This window comes from Lichenostomus cassidix, chromosome 9 (genome assembly GCF_008360975.1).
Source record: "Lichenostomus cassidix isolate B80296 chromosome 9, HeHo_3.0, whole genome shotgun sequence".
NCBI lineage: Eukaryota > Metazoa > Chordata > Aves > Passeriformes > Meliphagidae > Lichenostomus > Lichenostomus cassidix.
Window position 1 is genome coordinate 16,578,654 of NC_139490.1, and position 24,916 is coordinate 16,603,569.

Genomic DNA, 24,916 nt, shown 5'->3' on the forward strand with positions numbered 1-24,916 from the left:
GGCGCGCCTCCCGCGGACCAGCGGGGCTGGGGCTGTCCGGGGCAGAGCAGGCCGGTGGGACACGGGTCGGCGGGGCGCCCCCCCCACACACGGAGCTCGGGCCGGGCCTCTCCCCCGGGCTCGCCCCCCGCCCCGCTGCCGGAGCGGGTAGCGCTGCCCTGGGCGGGCCCGCGGCGCTGGGGAGGGGCGGGCGGCGGGGAGGGGCGGCCCAGAGCCCTATAAAGCCCGGGCGGAGCCGCCGCGCTCCGGCCGAGCGGCGCGGGGCGTTGGGTTGGTGGCGGCTGTGCGGCAGCGGCGGAGAGCGGCCGGGGAGGTGAGCGGGGCGCCCGGCACCGTGCGGACACACCGGGACTGCGCCGGAGGGGCGGGACGGGACCGGGGCTCCGGCCGGGACCCAAAGTTTGGCTGCTGACCAGCCGGCGGCCGCGAGGGTCGCTCCGGCGGTTCCTCGGTGCGCGCTGCCTGTTACCTGCTCGCACAAGTTTCCCAGCGCCGGCTGCGTGGGCGCTGTGCCGGGAGCGGGGCTGCTGGCGCGGTGAGTTTCTTCTGCGGGTTGGCTTTTCGAAAGTAGGGAGGGCTTTTCCCCCAGAAAAGCGGGTTTTCAGGCTGGCAGCCCGCGGGGCGCAGCATCGCCGGCGCGTCCCGGGCGGTGCGGGAGGCGCTCCGCTGCCGGGCGCGGAGAGGTGGCGATTGCCGAGCGCTGGCTGCGCTGCGAGGGCTCGGGAGCTGCGAGTTGCTCGCTTCGTTCGTGTCTCTTGGCTGCGGTGAGAGAGGGCTTGCTGTTCTTGTGCTAAGTAAAAGTAATAAATCATAATTCAGATAGTAACCGGAATTTCTTTGGCATGTCAACTGGTAGATTAATGGGGGAGAAACACTTACAGCCATTGCTGTTTGGGGAGGAAGGGATGATAGTCTAGTACCGAAACACGATTTGGATAGGACTTGTGGCATCACGTTGTGTGCTGAAGCAGAGAACTGGTTAGCCAAAACTCTGACCTCGGCTCATTTTGGAATTATATGAGAGCTGTTTCGTGTATCGAGTTCTGGGAAGATCTGGAAATGCAGAGTATGCCTCGGGAGAGAGTCTTTTGTCTCTTGGCAAAAATGGTGTTTGATATTTTGGCTCACTGCTGTCCAATATAGGAGGATCTTAACAGAAAAATACCTTTTGAGAAACCATTGTACTAACAAAGAGTTGTTAAAATGTCAAGTTTCCCATAAAACTAGGGAATATCTGTTTATTGATTAGAGGTTTCAGTGTGATTTATTTCTCTCCCCCTTTCTCATGCCTACATATGATTCTGAGCATGATTTGGCTTTTGTGGTTGTAATCGTATTCTTGGGCAACTTCCTGAAAAAGAAACCTGGTAGACTGACTTTTTTATTTTTTCACTGCACTGAAAAGTGACCTCTTCTTCCTTCACTTTCTCTTGTGTGAGCATTTAGTAATGTCTTGTCCCCAGCCTGCCGCAGGAATTCATTAGAAACCTGATTTTGTGGGAACTATTCACGAAATGTACGTAGGTGTAAGCAGCTGTGCTGCCGTGTAGCTTCAGAAAACAGGAGAAGCTGCAGACATCCTTGAGGAAAGTGAAGAGCAGCTGCGTGCCTGCTGAGTGCTCAGATGAATCTTTGAAGCGTGAGGTGAAGACCAATGCAAATAAAAAAGCAGAATGATTAAGTAGATTAATCCAACTGCATATAAGATGTGCGAGGTTGGAGTTCTAGCATTTTGTGGGGTGTGATTAAACTCGTGAGAGTAGCAGCTGTTTGGCACAGGAGCAAACTTTGAGTGATGAATGCTAGTCCAAAGCTTTTTACAATTACAGACAAGTTGTGTGTCAGGCAACCTGTAGGCAAATTTTGTCAGTGCTCTTGAGATGCTGAAAAGCAGCTTCTCTGGGCATACTGTTTTATGGACTCCCCAGGTATGAAGAACTCCTCTTTGCTTTGATTGGTGATATGGCCATCACTATAGTCACATATATATTTATATCTATATATAGCTCTATGTATCTCATGTGGGAGGCGATAGCAACTCATGTCAGAACAAAAAAGAAAACAGAAACCTGCAGTGGATTTTGTCTCAAGGTGTATACAGAAGTGTTGAAGCTTCTGTTTGGTGTTGTCATTGACAACCAGGAGAATAGCATGTCTTAGTGGCATGTGGAGACTTTTAGCCTGGGTCTCTAAATCACACAGCCAGAAACGTGTTCCAGTCCTAGAGCTTTTTACCAGCACACTGTTAGGCACAAAAATGTCAAGCAGGGAGCCCAGTGAGTTGCACCAGGTATTTTTAGACTAGATTGAAGTGAGTGTGTGTGTATAAATACTAGAAAATAACCACCTCACCTCACTGCTAGGAATTACAGTGGAGATGTGTATAAATTGTGTGCATCCACAGCAAGGGATCTGTTCAGAGGGAGCTCTGGCTAGAGATTTGTGTTGCTGCTGTGGTGGTGGGCACAGCATCTACCTGGCTCATGCAGCTCGTTGTGGCTTTTGATTCTTGATAGGTAACTACTGTGTTCATGCTTGGAAAAGCTGAGGCTTGGTGGAAGGAAGGCTTTTCTTGGAAGCTGGGGTTAGGGTTGCCTGAGCTGCTTGAATTGCTTAATCACAAGCATGCATGAAAGAGCATGCTTTTGTAATACTAATTAGGGGGAAATCCATTCTTATCACCAAAACATTTCCAGTCAACTTTGTTTGTTAACTGAATTCTGCTATTCTCTAGGGTTAAAGGTTTTATACATGAGAAGGCAGGGAAAAGATGGATTAATCATTGCTAATCTGTAATGCATTGCTAGATACAGTCATCTTTACGTGCCTCTGGGCATCTTCCCAATCACCAGTGACGTGGCTAACAAATCATATTTTACAGCAAAGTGCTGACCTGTAAGAACCATGTAATTCAGTGCACCTATGCTAGCCATTAACATCTTTTGAATAAGTGGAGTGATATAAAGAATTGCCTCTTTTTAGCTTTGAAGAGCAGGTACTGGTAGCATTTAGTAGTCCATCACTTACATATGAATTTAAAGATGCAGTGTAAATTTAAAGATTCAGTGTAAGTTGGAGAGCTATGAAAATATAAGAATACTTTTATTATTTAAGTAGATAGCCAAATATATGCAACCAAGTACATGTTGTGTCTCTTCTGTGATGGTTAAAGTGTTGGGAGGAGAGCAAAAAGAGCTGGTAGTATTCTACAGCTAAAGCTACACAAAGGTTTAGGCTGGCATGCTATGGGATAAAGCTGTCCTGTGTTCTGCTTGTTCCTGTCTCTCTTTAGTGATAGACTCTAGCTCGTACTTGACTCATGTGAATACTTCTGCAAGCAGAGCTGAAGTCTCTGCTGAAGTGAGAGCCAGTAATCATGGACAGGAAAAGGATGGGGCAATTTTAGTGGCAATGCTAGTATAAGCCATAGATTATTGAGCTGTTTGTCATGGCCTTGAAATACACTTTAAGTGCTAACTGAAATCCTTTCTAAATCTGTTAGCACCTCTGCTTGTGCAATGTCTGTGGAAAAATGTGTTTTGGCAGTGCTGTATCTTTTCTATGGTCTGGTGTTCACCTTTAATGGTCAGAAATATGTTTTTTCCTTTGTTTTCAGGCTTTTTATGCTGGGTTCTGATAATTATGCCACAAAGCAGTTTAAGTATGAAAGCATATTCATCTTGTGGAATTATCTCCCCATGATGAAAATGTCAGTTTTGCTGACCATGCTCAGCCATGTGATGTAAAGTGTGGGCTTCAGGCAGTCTCCTGTTGTCATCCTGGGCTTTAGAAAGAGCAGCCTGAAATTCTCTTTAGTATTGTGAGGCCACAAAAGCAATTGTGGAAGGCACCAAGCCTGCTTACCAGTGAGTTCTGAACTTAAGATGCCTGTTTAAGACTGTTTATATGTAGTGGCCTTGGCATGCAGGTAGGTTGGTTTGTGAGAAAGATGAGTTGCCAAGAGATGTAAGCTACAGTCATAAATCCCACTGGAGTCTCCAGAAGCACTAGTATGAAATGCTGGTGCATTCTAGCTCTCTTAGTTTGGCTGATGTGCAGGGGATATGAATTTGTGTGCATCAGCTATGTAGCTTTGACCAAGCCTTGTTTTTTACCTAAATGCTTTCTGTATTATTGAACAACTTGTACTTCAAGCTTCTGTTCCTGCAGAAGGGCATGTTGTGGTATTTAATGATGTTTCTCACTCTTCTGAGATGGCTGTGTCATCTGGTGGGATCTGTCAGCTTCTGCTGGCCAAAGGCTGAGTGGAGTTGGGGATTTTTTGTTTAAATAGCAGTGGGGCAGTTTCCCATTGGCTCTGACAGGTTAGAGGTACAAAAGCAAGAGGAGAACTGAACATAACTTAGTTTTCTTCTTCCATACTGTTATCCTCTTACTTTACATCCTTAAACAATCTAAGAAATACTACACAGAAGCAATCTAAGAAATACTACACAGAAGTTGGTGTATTATCTGTTAGCTTTGTCTCCATCTTGCTATCTACCCTCCTCTTCCAGAAGTAGTTCATGTGGCTTTCTCAGCAGTGGAACAAGCTGAGGCCTCCAGCTGCTCTGGCAGCTCAGTTGAAGAGGTTGCTTTCCCAGCTAATTGCCTACTTCCTCTGCAGAGGTTCGTCATCTGCATTACAGAAATAGTGATGGACTCTGTGGAGCCTTCTCAGCCAGCACAGCTCACAACTCAGCCTACAAACTCTCAAGCTGAACTGAATCAGACAGTTTAATATACCAGGTCATGACCTGCTCTTGGAAAATTCTGTGCATAGTTCATACTCAGTTGTCCTGGTTTTTAATACAGAAATGTAAGTCTTGCTTTCCCAGAAACCTCTAGTAAAGCCAGTGGGATCAGTCAGAAGTGAGGTCAGTTTAATGAAAGGAGTGTGTTTTCTTAAATATAGGTTTTTAAATAGCTGGTAATTCTCTTATTAACTGGTCAATGTAAGTCTTCTTGCAGATGACTGAGGAGGTGTCTACCTGAGCATACAGACTGAGAAGCACACAGCATCTCTGACTTCTGGTGCTTTTGTGGTTGGCTAGTTCTGCTTCTGGAGCTTTCTGGTGGAAAAGATGAATAGAAGTAAATGTCTAAGTGCTCTGAAGAAAAATGTGAATGTCCTTATCCTTTTTGGGTAGCCTTCAAGCTAGTGCTGGAATGGCTGAAAATAGGCCACTAAAAACTAGTATCTCACCTTCTTGTGAGCTTAAGTGTGTTTCAGTGGTGCTGTCCTGGATACAGAAAATCAACATGCTTTTTTAATTTTGAATGTTAATAACTTGGCTATGTTACACTTCAAGGGTTACATTTGTTATCTAGTTTGTCAGATGAGAAGGTTTCTAAATTAGCTTGCAAATAGGAAGTGGTTGATTGCTAATGTTGTACAGTGTGATTAATAAATAAATAAAAGGCTAGTCACCTACTACTCTGCAGATCTCCAGCCACAAGTGCAGTAAATGGTTAGAACAGTGTTCCTGATCTCTCCAAGTATTTTGTCACTCAGTAGCATACTCTGCAAACCAATGCTTAAAATATCAGGTCTTGGCTATCAATGAGTTTGTTGTGTAAGTAAAAGTTTTATAAAAGTTCTTATTGTGAACAGAGATTACTGGAGTTCCAATTTATTTTTATGGTGAAATGACTGTATTGATTGTATCCGTGTAACTTTAGGGAACTGCCAACACTGTTACTGCCATAGTCTTTCCTTGTGTAGGAGGAGAGATAAGTAAAAATATAGTAATACTGAATTACTTGTATTATTTTAAGTTAGATTTTCTAAAGTCCTCTTGGGAGACTGTCCTTCCATCTTCTGTTACCAACTGGGCATCTCAAACTCCAGCATGCATTGGCTTTAGTTAGATGTTTTGTGCCTGATACATCCTGCCACCTCTCTTAGCTTCCCAGGAGTAATAAAATGTAAATTATGTAACAATATTATGGCTCCATAGAAAACCTAATTTTCAGTTATGCTGTAAATCTCGACTGAACCACAGAGTGTGGAGTGATGGGAATTGGGCTTTGTAGCATAGTTTAATTAGAAATGCAAGTACCTCTTTTGTAGCAGTAACCTAAGCCTAAAAGGTGTAGAATCTGAAGGCAAACAGTCATCTCTCTTCTACTGTATAGCAACTCTCATGCCTTGTCAAATCTCTACTGAAATTTTCACTATTAGCTTGAGGACTTAATTCTATACCTTTAGTTTTCTTAATTTCTTACACAGGTTTTGTTTTTCTTTGCTTGACAGTTCTTCATGCCCGAGTGTTACAGGTATTGGTGTCTTAACCCTTCTGATGGAGGATGCATACTGGAAAGTTCTTGGCTTTCAGTCTTCTCCAAGCACAGCTTTCCTCACAGTTCCCAAGTGGCCATGGAGCCATTTCCACAAAGCTGTTTGTACTCTCCCAGCCTGGCAGGTGCCAGAGGCAGGGCATGTGTTGTTGGCCAGCAGAGAAAAGTTTACTTGGGAAAAGGAGAACCAGATTTGTTTGCACTGGAGGGGTGTAGTGGTGTGAGAGTCTTGCTCTCAAATGACACCAACATACCTGCAAGAAGTGGAAATAAATAAGGGTACTGGGTTTCCCTTTAATATTCTTTAAGGAAAAAAGATGGTAAAATCCTAAAGCAGAGGTAGGACTTAGGGTGATGGTGGTGGCGAGGTACCTGATAAGACACCAGTCATTGTTAGCCCAGCATCTTGTGGACTATTTAATTCATGAATCTGTACTTCCACAGCCCATTGCCAAAGAGTTAATACCTTGTACCTTATTAATGGGAGCTTGCAATGCTGTTGGCTTGCCTTTGGCTCCTAATGAGACTGTGGTTGCATAGTGAGCATTGTTAATGTACAGTAAATATGGTTCCATGAGGCCTTTCTTCCACAAAAACCCCTAAAAATAGGAGCTTGAGTTTAGGCAAATGCTATGATTGTTGAGCCCCTGTTCCCTCTACTGGGATGAATGCAGAGCAAGGTTTAGCCTCTCCACCATGTTGTGAAACACTGCTGTGCTGCCTCTTTTGGGGAAACTGGTTCTGCAGCATTAGTCTCGATGAGCTGACTGTCCCATGCTTGTTTCTTCATTATGTTAAAATAACCACATTGCATAAAGAACTCAAGATCAACCAAACCACTTCTTTAATAAAGGGACACCAGTAAATTAAAAACATAATTCTCTTTAATCTTCCTGATACTGTAAGATAATAGATCTTGGAGAATTCTGTGGGAACTCTGCTTTAAATACAGAAATAATGCGTAGAAACTTTAGGCATAGTAGTTGAGCCTACAGTAATGAGAGAACCCAGATAAAATTTGAAAATGTTGATAGAATTGTGCAGTATCAGAATAGTCTCCACAAGCTCCCTGCTCTGTCATATCAGCAAACTGCATTTGCTTCATGAAGCAGAGCTGAAGTTGGCTTTTAAAATCATGTATAAATGAGGGGTGGAAGTAAAAGCAAATGGTACCTAAATGCCTGTCTGTGTTCTTGAAACTCTTAATGGTGCCACAACTCAGTGGTGAAGTGAAAAATCCTGGTCAGCTTTGCATGATGCAAAATTGATCTTTGTAATGAATTACGATGAGCCACCACCAAGTGGTGTAGAAGAGAGACACTGGTGAGAAAAATCAGTCTGGCTTGTGGGCTGGAGACCCTGGTCAGGAGGCTGTAGGCAGCTTAAAATGGAGCTTGTCTCTCTGCACTTCATGGGTAACAGAAACTCCCAAAAAGCAGCGGTGGTCAGGACTCTTTGTCTAGAAGCACTAAACTCTGACTTCCTGCTCGTGTGGGAGCAGTGCTTGGACAAAGACATGGTTCCTATGTGAGACCAGCTGGTTTTACAAGCCGGTGCTCCGCAGGGAAATTCCCACTTGGCGGGGGGTTGGTTGGACACAGCTGAACAGGCTTTCCAGAATGTGCTAAAAACCTGACAGAAATAGGAATAGCAGAGAAAGGATGAAGGCTGGGACAGGAAATCTTCAGAACCTCTATCATGCTTTCTGCAGTCATGTGCCATGCTGGCTGTACTGCCTGAAGTCAGACCAATTGCTTAACATATAAAATTATTTCTTTAAAAAAGCCATCACTTCCATCTTATCTGTGTACAAGTTATGTTTATATCTTGTTGACAGTAACTTCCTCCTCTTCAGAACAATGTGAGTACTGAGCTGTTTAAAACCTAGCAATCATCCTTTCTTGGTAACGCTCTGCATATACTAAACTTTCCAGGTATTGAGTAATAATAGAGTTGTTAGATGAAAAGGAGGAGCCGACGTTCAAGCTGTACCAGAAAACCTGGAGGAAGATTTCTCAGATCTGTCATGTGGGAGGATGAGGAGAGGGTACTGAAGCTGAAGACTTTGGTATGTAAGAGGCTTGGACAAAAGAAGCTAGGAACACCTGTGAGGTGGGGAGGAGGCTGCCGAGAAGTTTTACTGAGAAGTGTTTTACCATGCTGCCAAGTGAGCTTCAGCTGAAAAACAAGACTAAGCATATGACCTTCCCACTGCAACCAGAGTGGTCTCACTGCTTGGGAGAAACAATAGCTGTGTGTTGAGCCAGCTCCTTTAATGACTGCTAACAAGTTTGGTTGAGTATTTATTCAGTCCTGCTGGAGAGAGTTGGTTAAATGCCTGAAGTGAAGCTGCTTTCTTTCAGCTCATATGTCAATTGAAATCAGACTTTTAAATCAGTAGCCCAGATGACAGTGGCATGGAAACATCAACATCTCAAACTTGGAGAGGTCCCTGAATATTTATTCTGGGCTGACTTTCTCTGGGCACACAGGCTGCCCAGTGCCTGCCACGTGGGCTCAGGGGATCTGAGCTTTTTGGGCTTAATAGTGAGACCAGCAATGCTGTGTGACTGCTCTTCAGTTTTAGTCTCTTTAGCTGTGCTTGCTGCTCTTTGGTTACAGCTATTCACAGAAGTGCAGTCTGGTGTCTAAACTTCCTTATGCTTGATATGTCTTTAAAGAAACTACAGAATCAATCTCGCAACTGCAGGAAGAAATCTTTTGGATTATGTATTATTGCTGTTGAAATCAGGCTTCAAAATAAACACTTGGAGGTGTCTCATGGGAAGTACAGTCATTGCAGATATCTAAAAATCTATGTACAGTTCATTATTTCATCCACTGCAAAGTGTTCTTCAGCCTCTCTGGGACAGGCCTTTTCTCCAACTTAGATATTAAATATGGGTATTTTTTCAGCTCATGTTCTTGCCTCTGATCTTGAACCAAACTAATTTCTCTTTTTCCTCTTGGGAAGACTGCAGCAGCTTGGTTTGACTCTGAAAATGAAGTCCTTCCTAAGCTGTTTTTTTTCCTGTAGGAGGATCTTCATTGTTAGCAGCAGTTTTTTGTGCCTGGGGCTGAAGATGTAATTTTTCCCTGCTCCACCAAATGCTTTTCTAGACACAGATTAAACCATCCATATTAATATAGCTTTGCTTTTGTAACAAACATTCTATAAATGCAGGCTGAAAGCATCATGGTCTCTTTGTTGATATAACTACTTCCATAATCACTTCATCCAAAAAATTTAAACTAGGTACTGTGGGGGTGATATGAATAGCTGAGCCTAGTGAGAGTTGAGTATCCTGCCCAGTATGTGTGAGAGTTGGTGTTTGCAACACCAGCTTGAAGCTGAGGTCATCCCAAGATTGGTAGACTGAAGACTTTTCATCATCTGTCATAAAACAACAGATAGTACATGCTGCAGTTTTCCTCTTCTGCCTTCCCCAGGAGCTCTTTGCCTGACTGGAATAGTTGTCTGAAAACTCTCTTGGGGCTTAATCTAGGCTCTGCTGTTAGACAGAGGTATAACTGGTAGTTCAGTGTGATGTGCAGGACTTGGTGTGGTGCTGCTCAGTGAGGCAGGGGGAGTGGAGTTCTCAGTGTGCTTGCTGTGGAAATGGCACCTCTCACACAGCTGAATGAGTGCCCTCATCTGTTTTGCTCAGAAACTCTAGCGTTAGGGTTAAGAACTGGATTTGCATAATAAATTGCAGTGTATGATAACACTGGCTACATTTCTTTGAGTTAGTAACAGTATTTCTATTGCGTGTTAAGGAGTTTAAATTGTGGATGTTGTCCTTCCTGTAGGAGCTCAGCAGAAGAAGTGGGTAGCCTACACTGAAGAGGGACTTTTTTCGATCTAGCATCTTTCAAAAGCCCACATTTATGTAAATTAATTCGCCTATACACCTTCCTCGTTTTCAGTTAACTTAGTAAAAAATATAAAGGTCATAGGCAAAGAAATGCCTAGCTTGTATTTTTGTTTGGTTTTCTGAAGCGTTAGATTCAGATTTAACTATCACTAAGTTTTTAGCTTCAGTGTTATGAAAGCTTGTTGAAAGCTTGTTGATATTCTGTATAGCAGGTCAGCTGTTTTCCATCCTACACATCATACATCCTTTTGGATTTCTTCTCCCAGCACTGTACTTAAGCTGTTTCTTTCAGGATATGCAAATGCATTTTGTGTTACGGAACGGCATAGAAGTTGAATATACTGAAATCCATGATGGAAACATTGATTACAGGGATGCCACTTGTCAAAGATCCAGTCATCTCCTCAGTTACGTGGTTAAGGTACACAGTAGCCTTAGCAGGGTCAGGCCAAGAAGTGACTGCTCTCTAACTTGTGATGAAAAGCAGTTTTACTCTTCTTCCATTCTCAGAGCACTGGATGACTTTATTTCATTTATTGAATAGGTATCTGCTAGAGCCTGTGCTCCAAAACAGAGACCTTAATGGTGTGTCAGGAGGGAGAGGTTAGGCAAATATGGAGAATTCTGGGGAGACCAGATGGGGGAGGTAATCGGCTGGAACAAAAAAAAATAACCCTGAAATTCTGCAGCAGTGGCCTTGGGAGCAGAGTTGGGTTGTTTTGACAAGGCTTCACATGTCATGGGGAAAATGCAAGGCTGTCACCCTGACTCTGTCAGGGCCTGTCACCAGTGAAGTAGAAAACTTGGTGACTTGCAATATATTCTGGGCAAGGCAGAAAGTGAAATGTCTGACTTCAGTTAGGCTTCAGATGGAGTGCATAAATGACAATGAAACTTCGTTTTGTTTGATTTCAAAGTGTCACTCCTGTCTCTGCTCTCATAGTATCCTTCTTGCCATATAATGTGTCAGGGGTAGATTGCTCTCAAAATAGCCTGGTCTCCTTTGGTTTGCTGTTGGGATCAGGTGGAGCTGCCTTGGTCCAAAGCAGGGTATTCAAACTGCAGCTCAGACTGTGCTCTGTGATTGTTTATCTGGCACTGTCCCTGTCCATCACTATGGGGAACAGACTGTATTGCCCCACCATGAACCATTGCATGCTTCTAAGTGCATCTAGTAAGACTCCTCAATAGTTTTTGGGCCTTGAAGTTTCTTTTTGCCAAGATACTAGGTCAAGGTACAAATTTGCTTAATATCAGGATTAAGAATTTGTTTTTCGCTACCCCTTGGGTTTCCAGGTAAGAAGAGATGGTCACCAAACCACCAAAGAAAACCCTTAGCCCTAAACCTACCTTTGCTCGGTGTGGTAAGCCACACTTTCCTCCTGCGAGGCATCATTGCCATCAGTGTGGAGCTGCTGCCTGTGAGAGAGGGAATTCTTGTTCTTAAGAACAAAACTAGAGGTTTCAGGTGGTTTGTGTTGGTATCAAAGAACACTGAAGAATATTCCTTAACAATTTTTTTTTTAAAGTGCATGTTTACTTTCCCTGTCAGGCTGTTGGCTCTCCCCCATGACATCTTCCTACTGTAGCTGGTGGTGAGGGGTGCAAGACAAACCTAGGAGTGACTTGTGTCACCTGCCTCAGGGGGCCAGGTGGCATTTGGGTTTCCTTCCTGCAAGTCTCATCTGCACATAGCCCAATCCAGTCTAAATTTTGGGCTAAGCTTGAGTAGTTGCAGTTGATGGCTGGTATGGAGCTCCTTTGGAAGGAATTGTATTTAAGTGATGTCAGAAGTGCTTGGGGGATTAGTAGGATGATGGAAAAGACTTAATTATTGGTTGGGCTGTTACCCCGCTTTGTAGGGGCAGCATTTTCACTTTTTCTTGCCTAACTTAAATCAGTCTTACAAGTTCCTCTGGTCAGAGGTATACTAAAGTTGGGTTTGGGGGAGAAAGATGTCTAAATTCCTGCATTATTGCATGTTCAGCATTTGGTTTATACTATGCTGCAATGACAAACTTTGACAAAGCCAATTCTGTCCCCTCAAATGGTGTAGAAGAAAGTAGAAATTCTGTATTTGTCGCTTTCAAGTGTTTTAGCTCAGTTAAAGTACATGCTATTAAAAGATGATTAAACAAATCTGTACAAACACCAGCTGGTTTTCTGGTAGTCAAGTGCTCCAGCATGGTTTGAACTCGCAGCGTAGGTAGGCTGGCGATGGCACAGCTCCTTGGGGAGCGTGGGAGGAGGCTGGGAATGACAAGGCTGTGGCTCTGCTGGGCCCCAGCACCCCTAGGGCTGCCCCTAGAAGGTGAGTGTGCCATGCTGCACAGGGTGCTCCAGGGAAGCAGAGACCTCTGTGTGCATTTGTTATGCAAATGGCACTTCACTCAGTTGTACGCCTTCTGCAGCCTTTCTTCTCAAGTCAGCTTGGGGAGGGAACAGCTCCTGGCTGGTCTAGAAATGGGAGTCAGGGCTGTTAACTGTGCAACTGAAATATCTTAATGTTGTGAACAGGGAACATAATGTAATGAAAATGGAGATTGTCGCATGACTGTTTCTCTAAGTATCTGTTTGCCCTAACAAAAAAAAAAAGGGTTGAATGCAGCTTCGTGAGGAGGGAACAGCCCAGTAGTTACAGTGCCCAGTGTTTGACATTTGGGCTTGGTTCTCTATAATCAGTTGCTGAGAGGTTCTGGCCCAACTATTGCTGCTACTGTGCTTCAGTTCTTAGGAGCTTGTGGGTAATGATACTGAATTTTGTCAGGTGTTAGACCTGCAGATGAAGATAGTCCCATTTTGAGTGTTTGCTTCATTCTTCATTAGGTGCTGTATTTTTTTAAATGGAAAAGTACAGGTTGAAATCCAAACTTAATTTCTGCATTTTAAAATCTAAAATTTTCCTCTACATTGCCTTTATTGAGAATGCCAATGACGAAGATAACTCTTATTGTTCTAGGCAGGTGTAAATTCCCACAACAGAAGGTCTGTTTGCATATGTATATATGCTTCTGTTCACTGCAGAAAATGATCCATGAGGTGTACTGTGCATCACATACTAGTGGGTGAGGACCATACCACAACACTTCACAGCACCCGTTTATCCAAAGGGCAATCTAAATAGAATGCCAGGGTTCATTGAACTGAAGCACACAGCTAGCTGAACTTGGGTGTGGTGGGAGGTAGTCTGGTAACTTGGTGGCTTTTGTCCTTTATGTAGGCACTGATATCTAGCTATGTCATGATTATCACTGCATCTGGAAACCCCTAGATCTAAAATCCTGGTAGTAGCAAGTAAAATGCAGGTGTGAGTCCCATTGCCAGAGCCAGCTGTGAATGATGTGTGGCACATGTGCAAGACTTGCCTGCTCTTTAGGTAACTAAGAATTTAAGTTCAAAATGCTGTGCTTGTGAAAGCAAACTTAACTTTCCCCTCTTGTTTTCTTACAGGTATCTCCAACCAGGAATCATGAACTGGCACTTTTCACTCCTCTTTGTTCTTGGGACTTTGATGTCTGTATGTTCCCAGTTCAGTTTTTATCCTCTGGAGGAGCTTAGCTCTGATGTTGGAATCCAGGTCTTCAATCAAATAGTGAAAGCTAAGCCTCAGGACAATGTTGTTGTTTCTCCTCATGGGATTGCATCAGTCCTGGGGGTGTTGCAGCTGGGAGCTGATGGCAAGACAAAGAAGCAGCTGACAACTATGATGAGATACAGTGTAAATGGTCAGTGATCCTAAGGTGGTTTTGGGTGTGTTTTGTCAGACTCTTCGTGATGTATGAGATGGCTTTCAAAGTGTGGTAGATTGCATCATGCACCAATTAACTCTGTTTACCAAAGCACAAAATGGACATGCTTGAAGTTAATTGGCAATTTGAGCACGGGCATGTACATATACCCGAACTGGCTTTTAAGCAGCTTGGTTAATGACTCCAGGGCCCTGGCTAGAACTGCCTTTGTCCTTGCCAGATTGGTATTCCAGAACAGGGTGGATGCTGGTCCAGTGCTGGCTCTGAGCAGGAGTGGTTGCAGTACCCCATTTCAGGCTGTACTGAACAACTTCTAATGTGCCACTCCTTAGATAACAAGGCAAGAGGAGATTTCTTGGCACCACACTGAAAGCAATGCAAACTAACCATACAATTGATACCTTCCCTTTGCTCTTCAGTTTTGTTCATGTGTTTCTGCTGTCAGAATCCCTGTATGTGTAGTTCTTGTAGTGCCCTCTTCTTGAAACAGCCATTTCTGCTTGCCTGACACTGCATGCATCTGTGTTCATGTTCCTCTGCCAATGTCTGCCCCTCAAAAGGGAGTAGGCTGAAGATTCTTACTGCTTTAATTTGCATGCTATTTTTGTGAGTGTTTGCCAGCAAGACTTAACATCTTAGTGCCAGCATTCTGCCTTACTTCCAAGAATAGAAAACCCTCCAGGAGGTAAGTGCACATTTAAATCTTGAGCAGTATTGTCATGTAACATGTTGTCACATAACATGTTGTCCTGTCTTCATTTGCTTTGCTGTTTTGGCCCTGGGTTTAAAGCACAACAAAATGATTCGACACCCTAACATCTAAATGATGTAGATTGAAATCCCTCCATGGGATAATGAACTCTAGGAACATTTGAATACTCAAAGTCTGAGTACTTGCAAAAATTTTAAAGCATTGTATCAACTGGTTTTAATTGGACCTGCAGACTTCTTAATCCTAACTGTGAGACACAGAGGTTCTCAAACACCTTAGAAGGTAGCCAGTATCTGGGATGCTACCTAAATCCTCACACAGGTTTCCCCTGCTCTTTTTTATGACTACCTTACAGTCCTTTGAAAACTGCAGTAACTGCTTCTTTGGAAAGGTAATAGTTGAAAAGTATTTAATTTGTCTTTAGCTGTCTTTTAATGCAATTTAGCAGCTGGAAGCAAAGAGGAGAGCCAGCATCATGAGACCAGCCAGCTCTCCCAGGACCACCAGCAAGTGCTCCGTGGACCACCAGTGGTCCACAGAATAAAGTTTGAGAACCTCTGTTATGGTATGTTCTCCAAAAGAATTTGCCCATAATATTGGAGAGTGAACATGTAGAAATCCATACCAATGGTGCTGTTAAAGCATTTGTGATACATGAAACAGCAAAGCCATCTGAGGCTTTTTCTTACGTGCAGCTAAGAGAATAACTCTGAACTAATTTATTCCCTTCATATCTCTTGTTTGTCTACATAAGAAAATAGTCAGGAAATGTTTCTGCCTAAATTGTATTGGGAAACAGAGGGAACCCATATAGAACAGCAGTAAAAGCAGCCACCCAAGGATGCTGTTCAGTGCAATGGTTGAACAGGAAGTTGCCTGCCTGGCAATGGCTTCCCTGTGTAGACAAGCACTCATTGATAAGCCATAACACAGGAGAACTGGGTATGGTGAACATAGCAGTTCTTCTGTGCTGCCATATGCTTTCCCTCACACACAGTGAAGGAGCTAGCAAGCACTTTGTACAATCTGCTTTCAGGTCCTAAGGATCTTGACTAAGCACTGGAACCTACTACTTTCCCTTTTCCTATTTTAGAGACCTGCTGATGTGTTAAGGGATTAACTCTTGCTTATAGCTGATTTAGAGCAGGACTTAGTCTTTAAGGAAATGAAGACTCAACTTGAAGCTTACTATAGAAATCTTGACAGCTTTCTTTGTTCTCTAGTAAATGGAAAGGAAGTAAAGAAAACAATTTTTGCTTTACATTCTGAGGCTCAAGACCATTTGTTATGCAAATCCTGCAGGGCTCTCTGAGCAGGCTGACCCTTTGACTTGCTTTGTCACTGTCACAGAATTGACAAGTGACCTGACTTATATGATATGAAATATGTTTTGGAAGAGTTTGTTCTGTGGAGGAGCATGATTTGTAGCTCTACACTCATATTTGAACCTCAGTGTTATCCCAAGCAATGTCTGTAACATTCTGAGCAGACAGCTAGAGGTGCAGCAGGCATCACAGTGGAGGTTCACATTTTTGCTGGGAATCAGTAGTGTTCTGCAGATGAGACATCAGAAATGGATATTTTGGAAGTCCTCTCAGAATGCTTGCTTTGGTCTTCCTTTTCTAGTCCAGCACTTAATGTCTAAGCTTTCATGTCATTAATAGTTGCATATAAAATAACTGTTCATCATGTTATTCTAAATTAAACTTGCTGTTTTTTCCAACTAGGAGTTGGTAAAGCCTTAAAGAAGATAAACAGGCTCATAGTCTCAAAAAAGAATAAAGACATTGTAACAATTGCTAATGCAGTGTTTGCAAAGAGTGGCTTTAAAATGGAAGTGCCTTTTGTTACAAGGAATAAAGAGGTGTTTCAGTGCAGTGTCAACAGTGTGGACTTCGAGGACCCAAATGCAGCATGTGATTCCATCAACCAGTGGGTGAAAAATGAAACAAGGGGTGAGTATTGGTGAGTGCCTTTGTGCATGGCAGGGTGGTGCCTGAGACCTCCAATTCAGATGGGAATACTGGAGAAAGATGGGCAGGTAGAGAAAGCTCTGTCCTGCAGCTCAAAACTGTCCTTTAGCTGGCCATTAGTGTGATGTTTTAGAGCTGGTGGGCCAGGAACCAGCAGTCTCACTGCCCCAGCAGATATGCCTGTCTGGTGGCCTAGAGGGATGTGTTTGGAGTGTGTCCATCTGTCCATGGGATATGGGGAGCTTTTACTCTTCTTTGCATTCATATAACTGGTGAGAAATCTAAGCAGAATTCTCTTGGGTCTATTCTTTCTCAAACACAGGAGATGCTTTCAGGCAACTCAGATGTTTTACTCAGTAAATGAAGCTTATGTGAAGCTATAGGGCAGTTCAGCTTTTGCTCTGACTGCCCTAAATTGTCCTAAGATATTACTCTGTTTTTAGGACTCACATTTAGTGTAGGGTTCTTCATTAACCCTGCCTTGACAGAACTCCTCATGCTTCAAGCCTCTTGAACCAGTTGCCAAAGCTCACATGTGCTAAAGCCAGAGAAGATGATTTGCAGCATGTTCCCAGTCTAGGTGAACTCTGTGTTTGGTACCTTTTGGAGCTAAAATGAGTCCCTTCTGGATGTGAGGAGTGTGTTAATGATGTTGGATGTGGTATTTGTGAAATGAGGCTGTCAGATTCTTTCTCGACCACATCACCAGTGTTGCATAGCAATGTTGCAAGCAGTGTGTGAATGGGGAGGTGTTTCAGCTGAAACTATTCCACTGTAGCATAGTTGGATCTGCTCGCAGGCTGGAAAGGGTAAAGCCTTGCTAATTGTTATAACATCAGGCTATGAGGTGGCAAGCTATGTTGGATTTCTAGTTATCCCAAAAGTTTCCTTTTTGACAAACAGTACCATTGACTTTATGAATTTTGAATATATTGCCCCATGGGGAGCTGGCACCCTCACAGATCAAGGGGTCTAAAGAAATCTGTGCTTCAGGTTCTTCAAGAACAATTGGCCAGCATTGTGACAGCAAATACTCAAGAATTCCTTTATTTCTTCCAGGTATGATTGATCAGGTTGTAGCTCCAGATGATATTGAAGGCAGCTTGACCAGACTGGTTCTAGTGAATGCTGTGTATTTCAAGGGCTTATGGAAATCACGATTTCGACCTGAAAATACAAAGAAACGCCCATATTATGGATCTGATGGGAAGACCTACCAAGTTCCTATGCTGTCCCAGCTGTCCATCTTCCGCTGTGGTAAGTTCAGTGACTCCCACTACCACCAGCAATGGGTGTGGAATTTGCCATTTTCTTGCAAACTGAACCAAGAGCTTGCTGTGCACGTGGTGTTTAATGGTGTTGCTTGTTGTAGCTGATACAGGTAGATTGTGTTACAGAAGTGTCTCTGCTGCTGAGGCATGGGCAAGGTACTTAACAGTTGCCTTAAGGTTGAATACTATGGCAAAGCATTGCCTTATCCTTTGCCTTCAAAAAGGAAAATCTGAAATTGAGAAACTTGCATGTTAGTTAAGCTTTGCTGTAAGAAAGGAAAGTACATGTTTTTAAGGGGTGAGAATAATGGAAAGCTGCCAAGAGGCAGATTGGTTCAGGTTTACCTGGTGGTGAGCTGTGTATGAAAGAAAGTTTGGAGTAGAATCAATCTATATTTTACTGTATATAGAGAAATGGGACTTGCACGGTCCCTCCTATGGGAGCCAGAGGAGCACAGGGTTAGTATGTTGGCTGTATCTCCTGAGGTGTGAAACTGCTCTTCAGATTGAGTCACAAGTGAAAAGAAGTTCAGCAGGTTCTGCCAGACTGCCATCAGAGGCTCTCAGAGCTGACACCAGCAGCTTGATGTGACTGACAATGTACTTCAGAGCTCCAGTTTGCAGCCTTATGGGGATTTTAGTGGTCAAAGTAAGATGGATGCTCTGATAAAAACTTAGGTTGCATCCTTCTAAGAAGTGCTGCCTGGAACTTACTTCCATGTGTGCTAAATACAGTCTGACAAATAGGCCTGAGAATCCAGCTTGCTATAAATCAAAAAAACAAGACACACTGTTTTTAAATGCCTAGTTTTACTGTCAGTAGTACTCAACTAATATTAGTAGATTTATGTTAAAGTGAACAGCTGTGACTTTCTGGCCCAGTCCTGTGTATTAGAGCAGATGTAATGTAGTACTTTAGGTAACTGCTGGAAGTGTGAGCTGGAGGAGTAGGGAAACCTACTGCAGTATATACTAATTCCAGAGTTTCAAAGAAGTTCATAATTTAAGGCGGGGTGTAGCAAGACTATTATCTTGAAGGCTTTTGACTTCTAATGCTGGATAAAATATCCATTATGTTGGCCTATGTTTAAGCTAGAAAAGCTATTAAGGATAGAAAGGAACAAAGGAAATACTGCTGAGTTAGGACTCATTTTAGTTTGTGTATCTCTGGATTTCCCAACACAGCTTCTATTTTATCCATTCTTACAAAGGAATCTTTAAAAGTTTACATTTATGAAGTATCTTCAGTCAAGCTGGCTGAAGCTGAGCTCCCCTCCTGCTCAGTTTGCCTCAGTAATGATAGCAGTATGTAGCAGGTCAGGAAAGCAGCACTTAGCTGTTGGACAGTTTGCCTTGTGTGGCTGTCCTGGAGCTGATTTATGCAACCAGTGTTTGATCTGTAGGCTCCAGCCTGAGACCAATAAAGAGAATCATGAAACTTTGATATGATTCCTGCAAAATAAAGGTGCAATGCTGCCAGTTTTGAAGCAATATGGGTTTAGGGCAGGTTTCATGGCCCTGGCAACAAGATTAAATTTCTAATGAAGCTGTTGATTTTCAGCTTGGGCTGACAAGTGCAGACTTAGATGAAGAAAGGGGAAAGACAATAAGACCTTGCTGCTATCCAAAAATTTTGCCTGAAATCCTGTCTATAGTTAGACTGACAAATTTTCACTTGAAACTACTGTAAAAAGCATTTGCTTCCCAGCCAGAAATCCCACAGTAGGCAAAGAGAACTTGGAGGAGGAGGGAGTTGCTCAAAGACAGTCTTGCTGTAACTTGGATGTGTTGCTATCTCCCTCCATCTCATCTAATTGGCCTCCTGTGCTGCCTAGAAGTGGCTGCTTTCCACTATCTTGAAAGACTTCAGATTGCTTCCTAATCAGATCCTTATTAAGCAAGAAAATTAAGCCAATGCAACAGACTACTTCAGACAGGAACCAGGAGCTCTTGCAATAACTCTTGGAGGAAAAAGCTTGTCTGCAAGATCTCTTCAGTTTTGAAAGAGAGTCTGCTGCTTTTCCTTGCTTTTTTTTTTAACTCAGTTCACAGTTGGTTCTGGTACAGCTGAGATCTGAAGCAGAGATCCAGCTAATTCACAGATCTGGCCATTTCTAACATAACTGGCTTGCTGCTCTGGGCTGGTGAGGTTTGTCTGGAAAACAGTATGTATGGCAAATGAGTATTTGCTTCGTGGTGTCATTCTGTCTGTGCTTTATGTCTGACCAGCATCTGTGCAGAGCCCATGCCTCTCAAAGGGTTGGCCAGCAGGAAGTCTGCAACTTTAGAGTCAGTTTTGAGATGTGGGCAAACCTTTCCTAGCAGACTCCTCTAGCAGTAGTTGTGCAAAGATAAAATGGATATTTGAGGCTGTAAGGGTTATGCCTCAGTGGTTTGTTTGTGCTTGATTTTTTTTTTTAGGCACTACAAGTACCCCCAATGAGCTGTGGTACAACATCATTGAGCTGCCATACCACGGAGAAATGATCAGCATGTTGATTGCACTGCCCACTGAAAGCACAACGCCACTCTCTGCTATCATCCCCCACATCAGCACAAAAACAATAGGAAGCTGGATGACAACCATGGTAGCAAAAAGAGTGCAGGTTATTTTACCAAAGTATGTACTTATAATCCATTTATCCTTCAGGGAGTGTTTGGGGGGTTATTTATATGTGTCTTATCTGATACAGGAGAAGGAATACACTTCAGGTGACTTTCCTGCATAATACTGATGCATTCTTTTTTTGTTCCAACCAGATTTACAGCAGAAGCAGAAACAGACTTGAAGGAACCTCTGCAAGCTCTTGGTATTACAGATATGTTTGACCAGTCAAAGGCAAACTTTGCAAAAATAACAAGTAAGGTTTTTTTTTTGTTGTTTTAATTCATGGTGGTCCTTTTATAGTTTCCAGCTCTGAATAAAGTGCTGCTTTACCAATGCAGTTGTCTGCTTTCTCTTGGCTAAGTGTTGCCATGACATTGGAGCTGGTTTTATGTTGTAGCCAGCCAGGCATGACTGCTTGCTTCTGTTCAACATTGCAGTGGCTTTTTTCCCCCCTTATCTTACATTACAGCAGTAAATCATGTTGGTCAGCTTCTTAAGATTTGATATTACAACCTGAGGGTCTTGATCATTGTCTAAAATCTTTGGCAGGACATAAACAATACCCTACCTTAGACTGTAGCAAATACTGCAACTACAGCATGTAACCTTCCCTGGAGTATGTGTTTAGTGACTTTTTCTTGAGCTGTAGGAAAGCATGTATGAGAAACATTCACACTTTAAGGGACTGGACCAACTCAGAGCTATAGGTAGTAGTATCTGCAAACAGGATATAAACACTTTTGAACTCATGGCTGTAAAATATCATCTTATTTAATTTCTCTTCTCTTCTTTCATTAAAATCCTGATTAGCTTCTATAGACCTGTCTAACCAAAAAGCCTACCTTGTGCTGGCTTAATTTGAAAACAAATTCCTGTGTTTCATTGAAATTGAGGTGTGTTGCTAAGTGCTTTTTTTCCCTCTGACATTGAGATAAATAGGAGCATAATTTAAATGCAGATAACATATTTTTGGGGTTTCTTTTTGGTTAATTAAAACTAAAAATGCATGTGAACACTTGAACCATCAATAAGAAAACTTTGTAAATATAAGGAGGAGTAAGGTAGGTTGTTCCCTATTTTTGTAATTACTCACTTAGTGACTGTATTCAAAGGTGTTGCAATCGTTCTGCACTGCAGCTTTGGGATTCCAGCAGGATTGTAGCAGCTTTTAGTATTCTGAGCCATGCTGACATAGCTGCTTAGCTACCAAGTACTTCAGGGCCCTGTCAGTGAGTTTTACTGAAGGTGCTGTTCTCCTTGGGTCTTTCAGGAACAGAAGGTCTTCATGTATCTAATGTTCTGCAGAAGACAAAAATTGAAGTTAGTGAAGATGGAACCAAAGCTTCTGCAGCAACAAGTAAGCAACTGTGCTGATAACTGTCAGACTTGGGAAAAGTCCCATAAGAAGGCTATTGCACTGAGCAAAATAGCCCACTTGGAGGCCACTGCAGGGATATGCTCTGACTCCAGATCAGTAATTTCTTAGGAAAATCTCAACCTGCCAGTGTTGATCACTGTAAGAAATACTAACAGGTTTACTTCTAGGGAAATGTCTTCTCATATCTTAGACTTTGGCCACTAATATAATGTGCTGACTATCCAGGTTGCAAAGAGGAGTAAGCTACTACAGCCTTTGGGTGACAATCCAAGAGTTCCAGTTTTCTGTGGGTCTTGTGTCTTTTTAATATGTTTCCTTTAAGAATATCATGTGACCTGCATGGCTTTAAATGTCTAAGTTGGTAGATTTTAGGCATTTCTCTGCACCTGTGCAAACTTATGTATTATATATACACATATATATATCTACAAGGAAACTTTACTTTGACAGAGTATATAAAGTATTGTGGTGCTTGATGTCTCACTCTAAACTTTTTTTTTTTTTTTGCAAGCTGCAATTTTAATAGCCAGGTCATCCCCTCCTTGGTTCATAGTAGACAGACCATTTGTATTTTTCATCCGGCACAATCCTACAGGTAAGCAGCATTTGTAAGTACTTTTTGGCTTAGAAGTTGAGTATCAGCTGTGGAATAGTAACAAAAGAAGTTTGGAGCTACAGAATAACTATTAAAAAAATCCTGCAAGTGCATTTTTATGCCTTTAATATTTTATTGAGAGTTTATCAGATTGATTTTATTGGGAATAGAACTGAGAACAGGGAGAAAAATACATATCAGTAGAAACAAGCAGGGCAGCTTTGTGGGTACAAAAGAGGAGTCTTTAATAGTCATAGTTCCTCTGAGTGCAGAGGAAACAACTCTTTAGTGAATTGGTGAATAGGACCCAGCTTTCTTCACAGTCAAATAGTCAGGGCCAAGGCAGAGCAGGGGCTTTGGGGATCCAGGGTGCTGCTCCAGCCTGCTCTCAACACAAGTGATTGGAACAATGTAGTGCTCATGGCTTCTTTGCAGTGTGGGCTGATGTTCCCAGAGCGGAGTTGCCCCGTTTACCTTGCAGGAGTGTGTGTGATCAACATGTCAGTTAGTGGGGAACAAGATGTCAGCACTGAGGGAAGAGCAGGCTGCTGGCAGCAGTCCCCATCCCTGAGACTCCACAGAGCATCAACAGAGCTGTGTCTCTAGAAGTATGAGCTGGCCACCTATCCAAACATGCTCTTCCCTGGGCTCACAGACTGATGAGGTGGCTTGGCTGGGCTCTGTGGACTTCATGCTTTCATGGAAAAATTACCTCTATTTACAGATGATGGTAATCCTTGTTTTTGTTTCATCCCTCAGGTACAATCTTGTTTATGGGACAAATAAACAAACCTTGAATGTGGAAAAGACTTTCTTGAAGAAGTAAACAGGCACACCCCTGTTCTGTTAAATATTTTGTACACTACTCTTTGACTTCACTCAAGAGCTAGTTTTAACCACTGACTAGGTTTTGAAACAGGAGTCGACATAGTTCTGGCTTTGTGGGGAAAAATACAGATTGAAAACTACAGTATCTCTTCAAAATGTCTAAAAGATTCTCTAAACTACTGAATGGTTACCTATGCTAACAGCTTTTGAGCTTTTTCTGTATCTACTAAGAATTTTATGTATGGCTTTTTGTGAGAGGATTTTAACAAAGAATGATAAACGTTTCTATTAATGTTGGTTTCTTCTTGTGTGTGGAAAAGGTCTAATTTTGTAGATACCACCTATCAAGATTACTTTTGGTTCTTGAGTATCTTGGTACCTGGATATTCTTGGTAGAAATAGAATAAAAGTTCTAGCAGTTTTTATATAGTGCATGTATCACTGAGAGTTTTAAAACGAATGTGGTGTTCAATACACATCGCATTGTCCTGTCTCATTGTAATGTAAACTTGTCATTGCTAGTATACACTTTCTATTGGATTTAAATTTTATATTTGTTTTTGTACAAAGGAAAAAATAAAACTGCATTATGAACAGTCAGTGTTGTGGCTCATGGATGTGCTGATATTGGGTCCAGAGCCCTGTGTACTTGTTTGAGATTTACTTGAAAGGAGGGTGGTTTTGTGAGACCTTTTTGTTGTGAGTGGGGTGGTTTGATTGGCGGGTTGGTAGGTTGGGTTTGTTGTGGTGGGTTTTGTTGTTTGTTTGGGGTTTTGCTTTCTCTGCATCTGATAACCTTCTTTTGCTGAAGTCATTTTGCTGTGGATGAATTATCCATAGGTTTGGTATCTGAAGAGAAAACTCTATTTGCTGTGCCCAAGTTACTGCTGAAAACAGCCCTGTGAGGACATCTCAGTGCACCTTTGGGGCCTTCCCTCCTGTTTCCTATGGTGTAGGTTATATGCACATGGGCATCTCTTCATGCCCCTTGCAGGACTCTCCCGAGGGCAAAACTCTACACAAGTAAGCAGTAACTCCCTTTGACTTGTCACAGATGGTTCCTTGTTGTACTGCTCCTGTGGCAACCGAGGGATTTGGGTGGGTGAGGTAAACTTTTGGCTGCTCCTCTGAAGGGAACACTTGCAGAGGAGTGGACAGGAGGCTGCTGGTCTGGGGGAGAAATTCCTGCAGCCTCAGCCCTGGTGGAAGTAGCTGACTAGCATGTATCCATAAAGTGGAGGGTGAATGAGAGCTGAGCTTTGGGTCAGGTAAGGAAACAAGATGAAGAGAAAATGCTTCCAGCTGAAAATACCTGAATGTGTTGTGCATGGCCAGTCCTAACCCAGTACAAAACTTGAGATGAGAGCTCATCATATTCTGCCAGATACTGAGCCAATCTGCTGGCCTCTCTTTTCCTGCTTGAGTTAAACACTGCAATCATCAAGAATAAATATGTAGGTGTTTTATGGGATGTATTAGGTGCCTACCACCTAATCCTCATAAGCTGGGCCAGGGCTGCTCCTGCTGCAGGCTGAGGGCTAGGTCTCCTGCACTCAGCTCTAAATAGGTGAGTGGAGAAACCAGCATGGCCTAGTTATCTTTTCTTGTTGGAGAGGAAGTGAGCCCT

At 42.8% G+C, this 24,916-nt stretch overlaps 1 protein-coding gene across 4 annotated transcripts; it reads left to right on the plus strand.

Moving 5' to 3' along the window:
• The first annotated feature begins 203 nt into the window (after window positions 1–203).
• On the plus strand, window positions 204–23,889 carry SERPINE2 (serpin family E member 2). Of its 4 annotated transcripts, none has more exons than XM_085069646.1 (10): window positions 204–313; window positions 13,626–13,900; window positions 15,082–15,201; window positions 16,364–16,591; window positions 17,669–17,866; window positions 20,302–20,500; window positions 20,641–20,741; window positions 21,759–21,845; window positions 22,378–22,461; window positions 23,221–23,889. In XM_085069646.1, the coding sequence occupies exons 2-10, from the start codon at window positions 13,645–13,647 to the stop codon at window positions 23,256–23,258; spliced, it is 1,311 nt and encodes a 436-aa protein (XP_084925772.1). In that variant the 5' UTR covers window positions 204–313; window positions 13,626–13,644; the 3' UTR covers window positions 23,259–23,889. The 4 variants fall into 4 exon arrangements, with proteins under 4 accessions (XP_084925772.1, XP_084925774.1, XP_084925776.1 ...); XM_085069648.1 differs by having other exon boundaries at window positions 15,085–15,201; XM_085069647.1 differs by lacking the exon at window positions 204–313 and adding an exon at window positions 393–535.
• The last annotated feature ends 1,027 nt before the right edge of the window (window positions 23,890–24,916 follow it).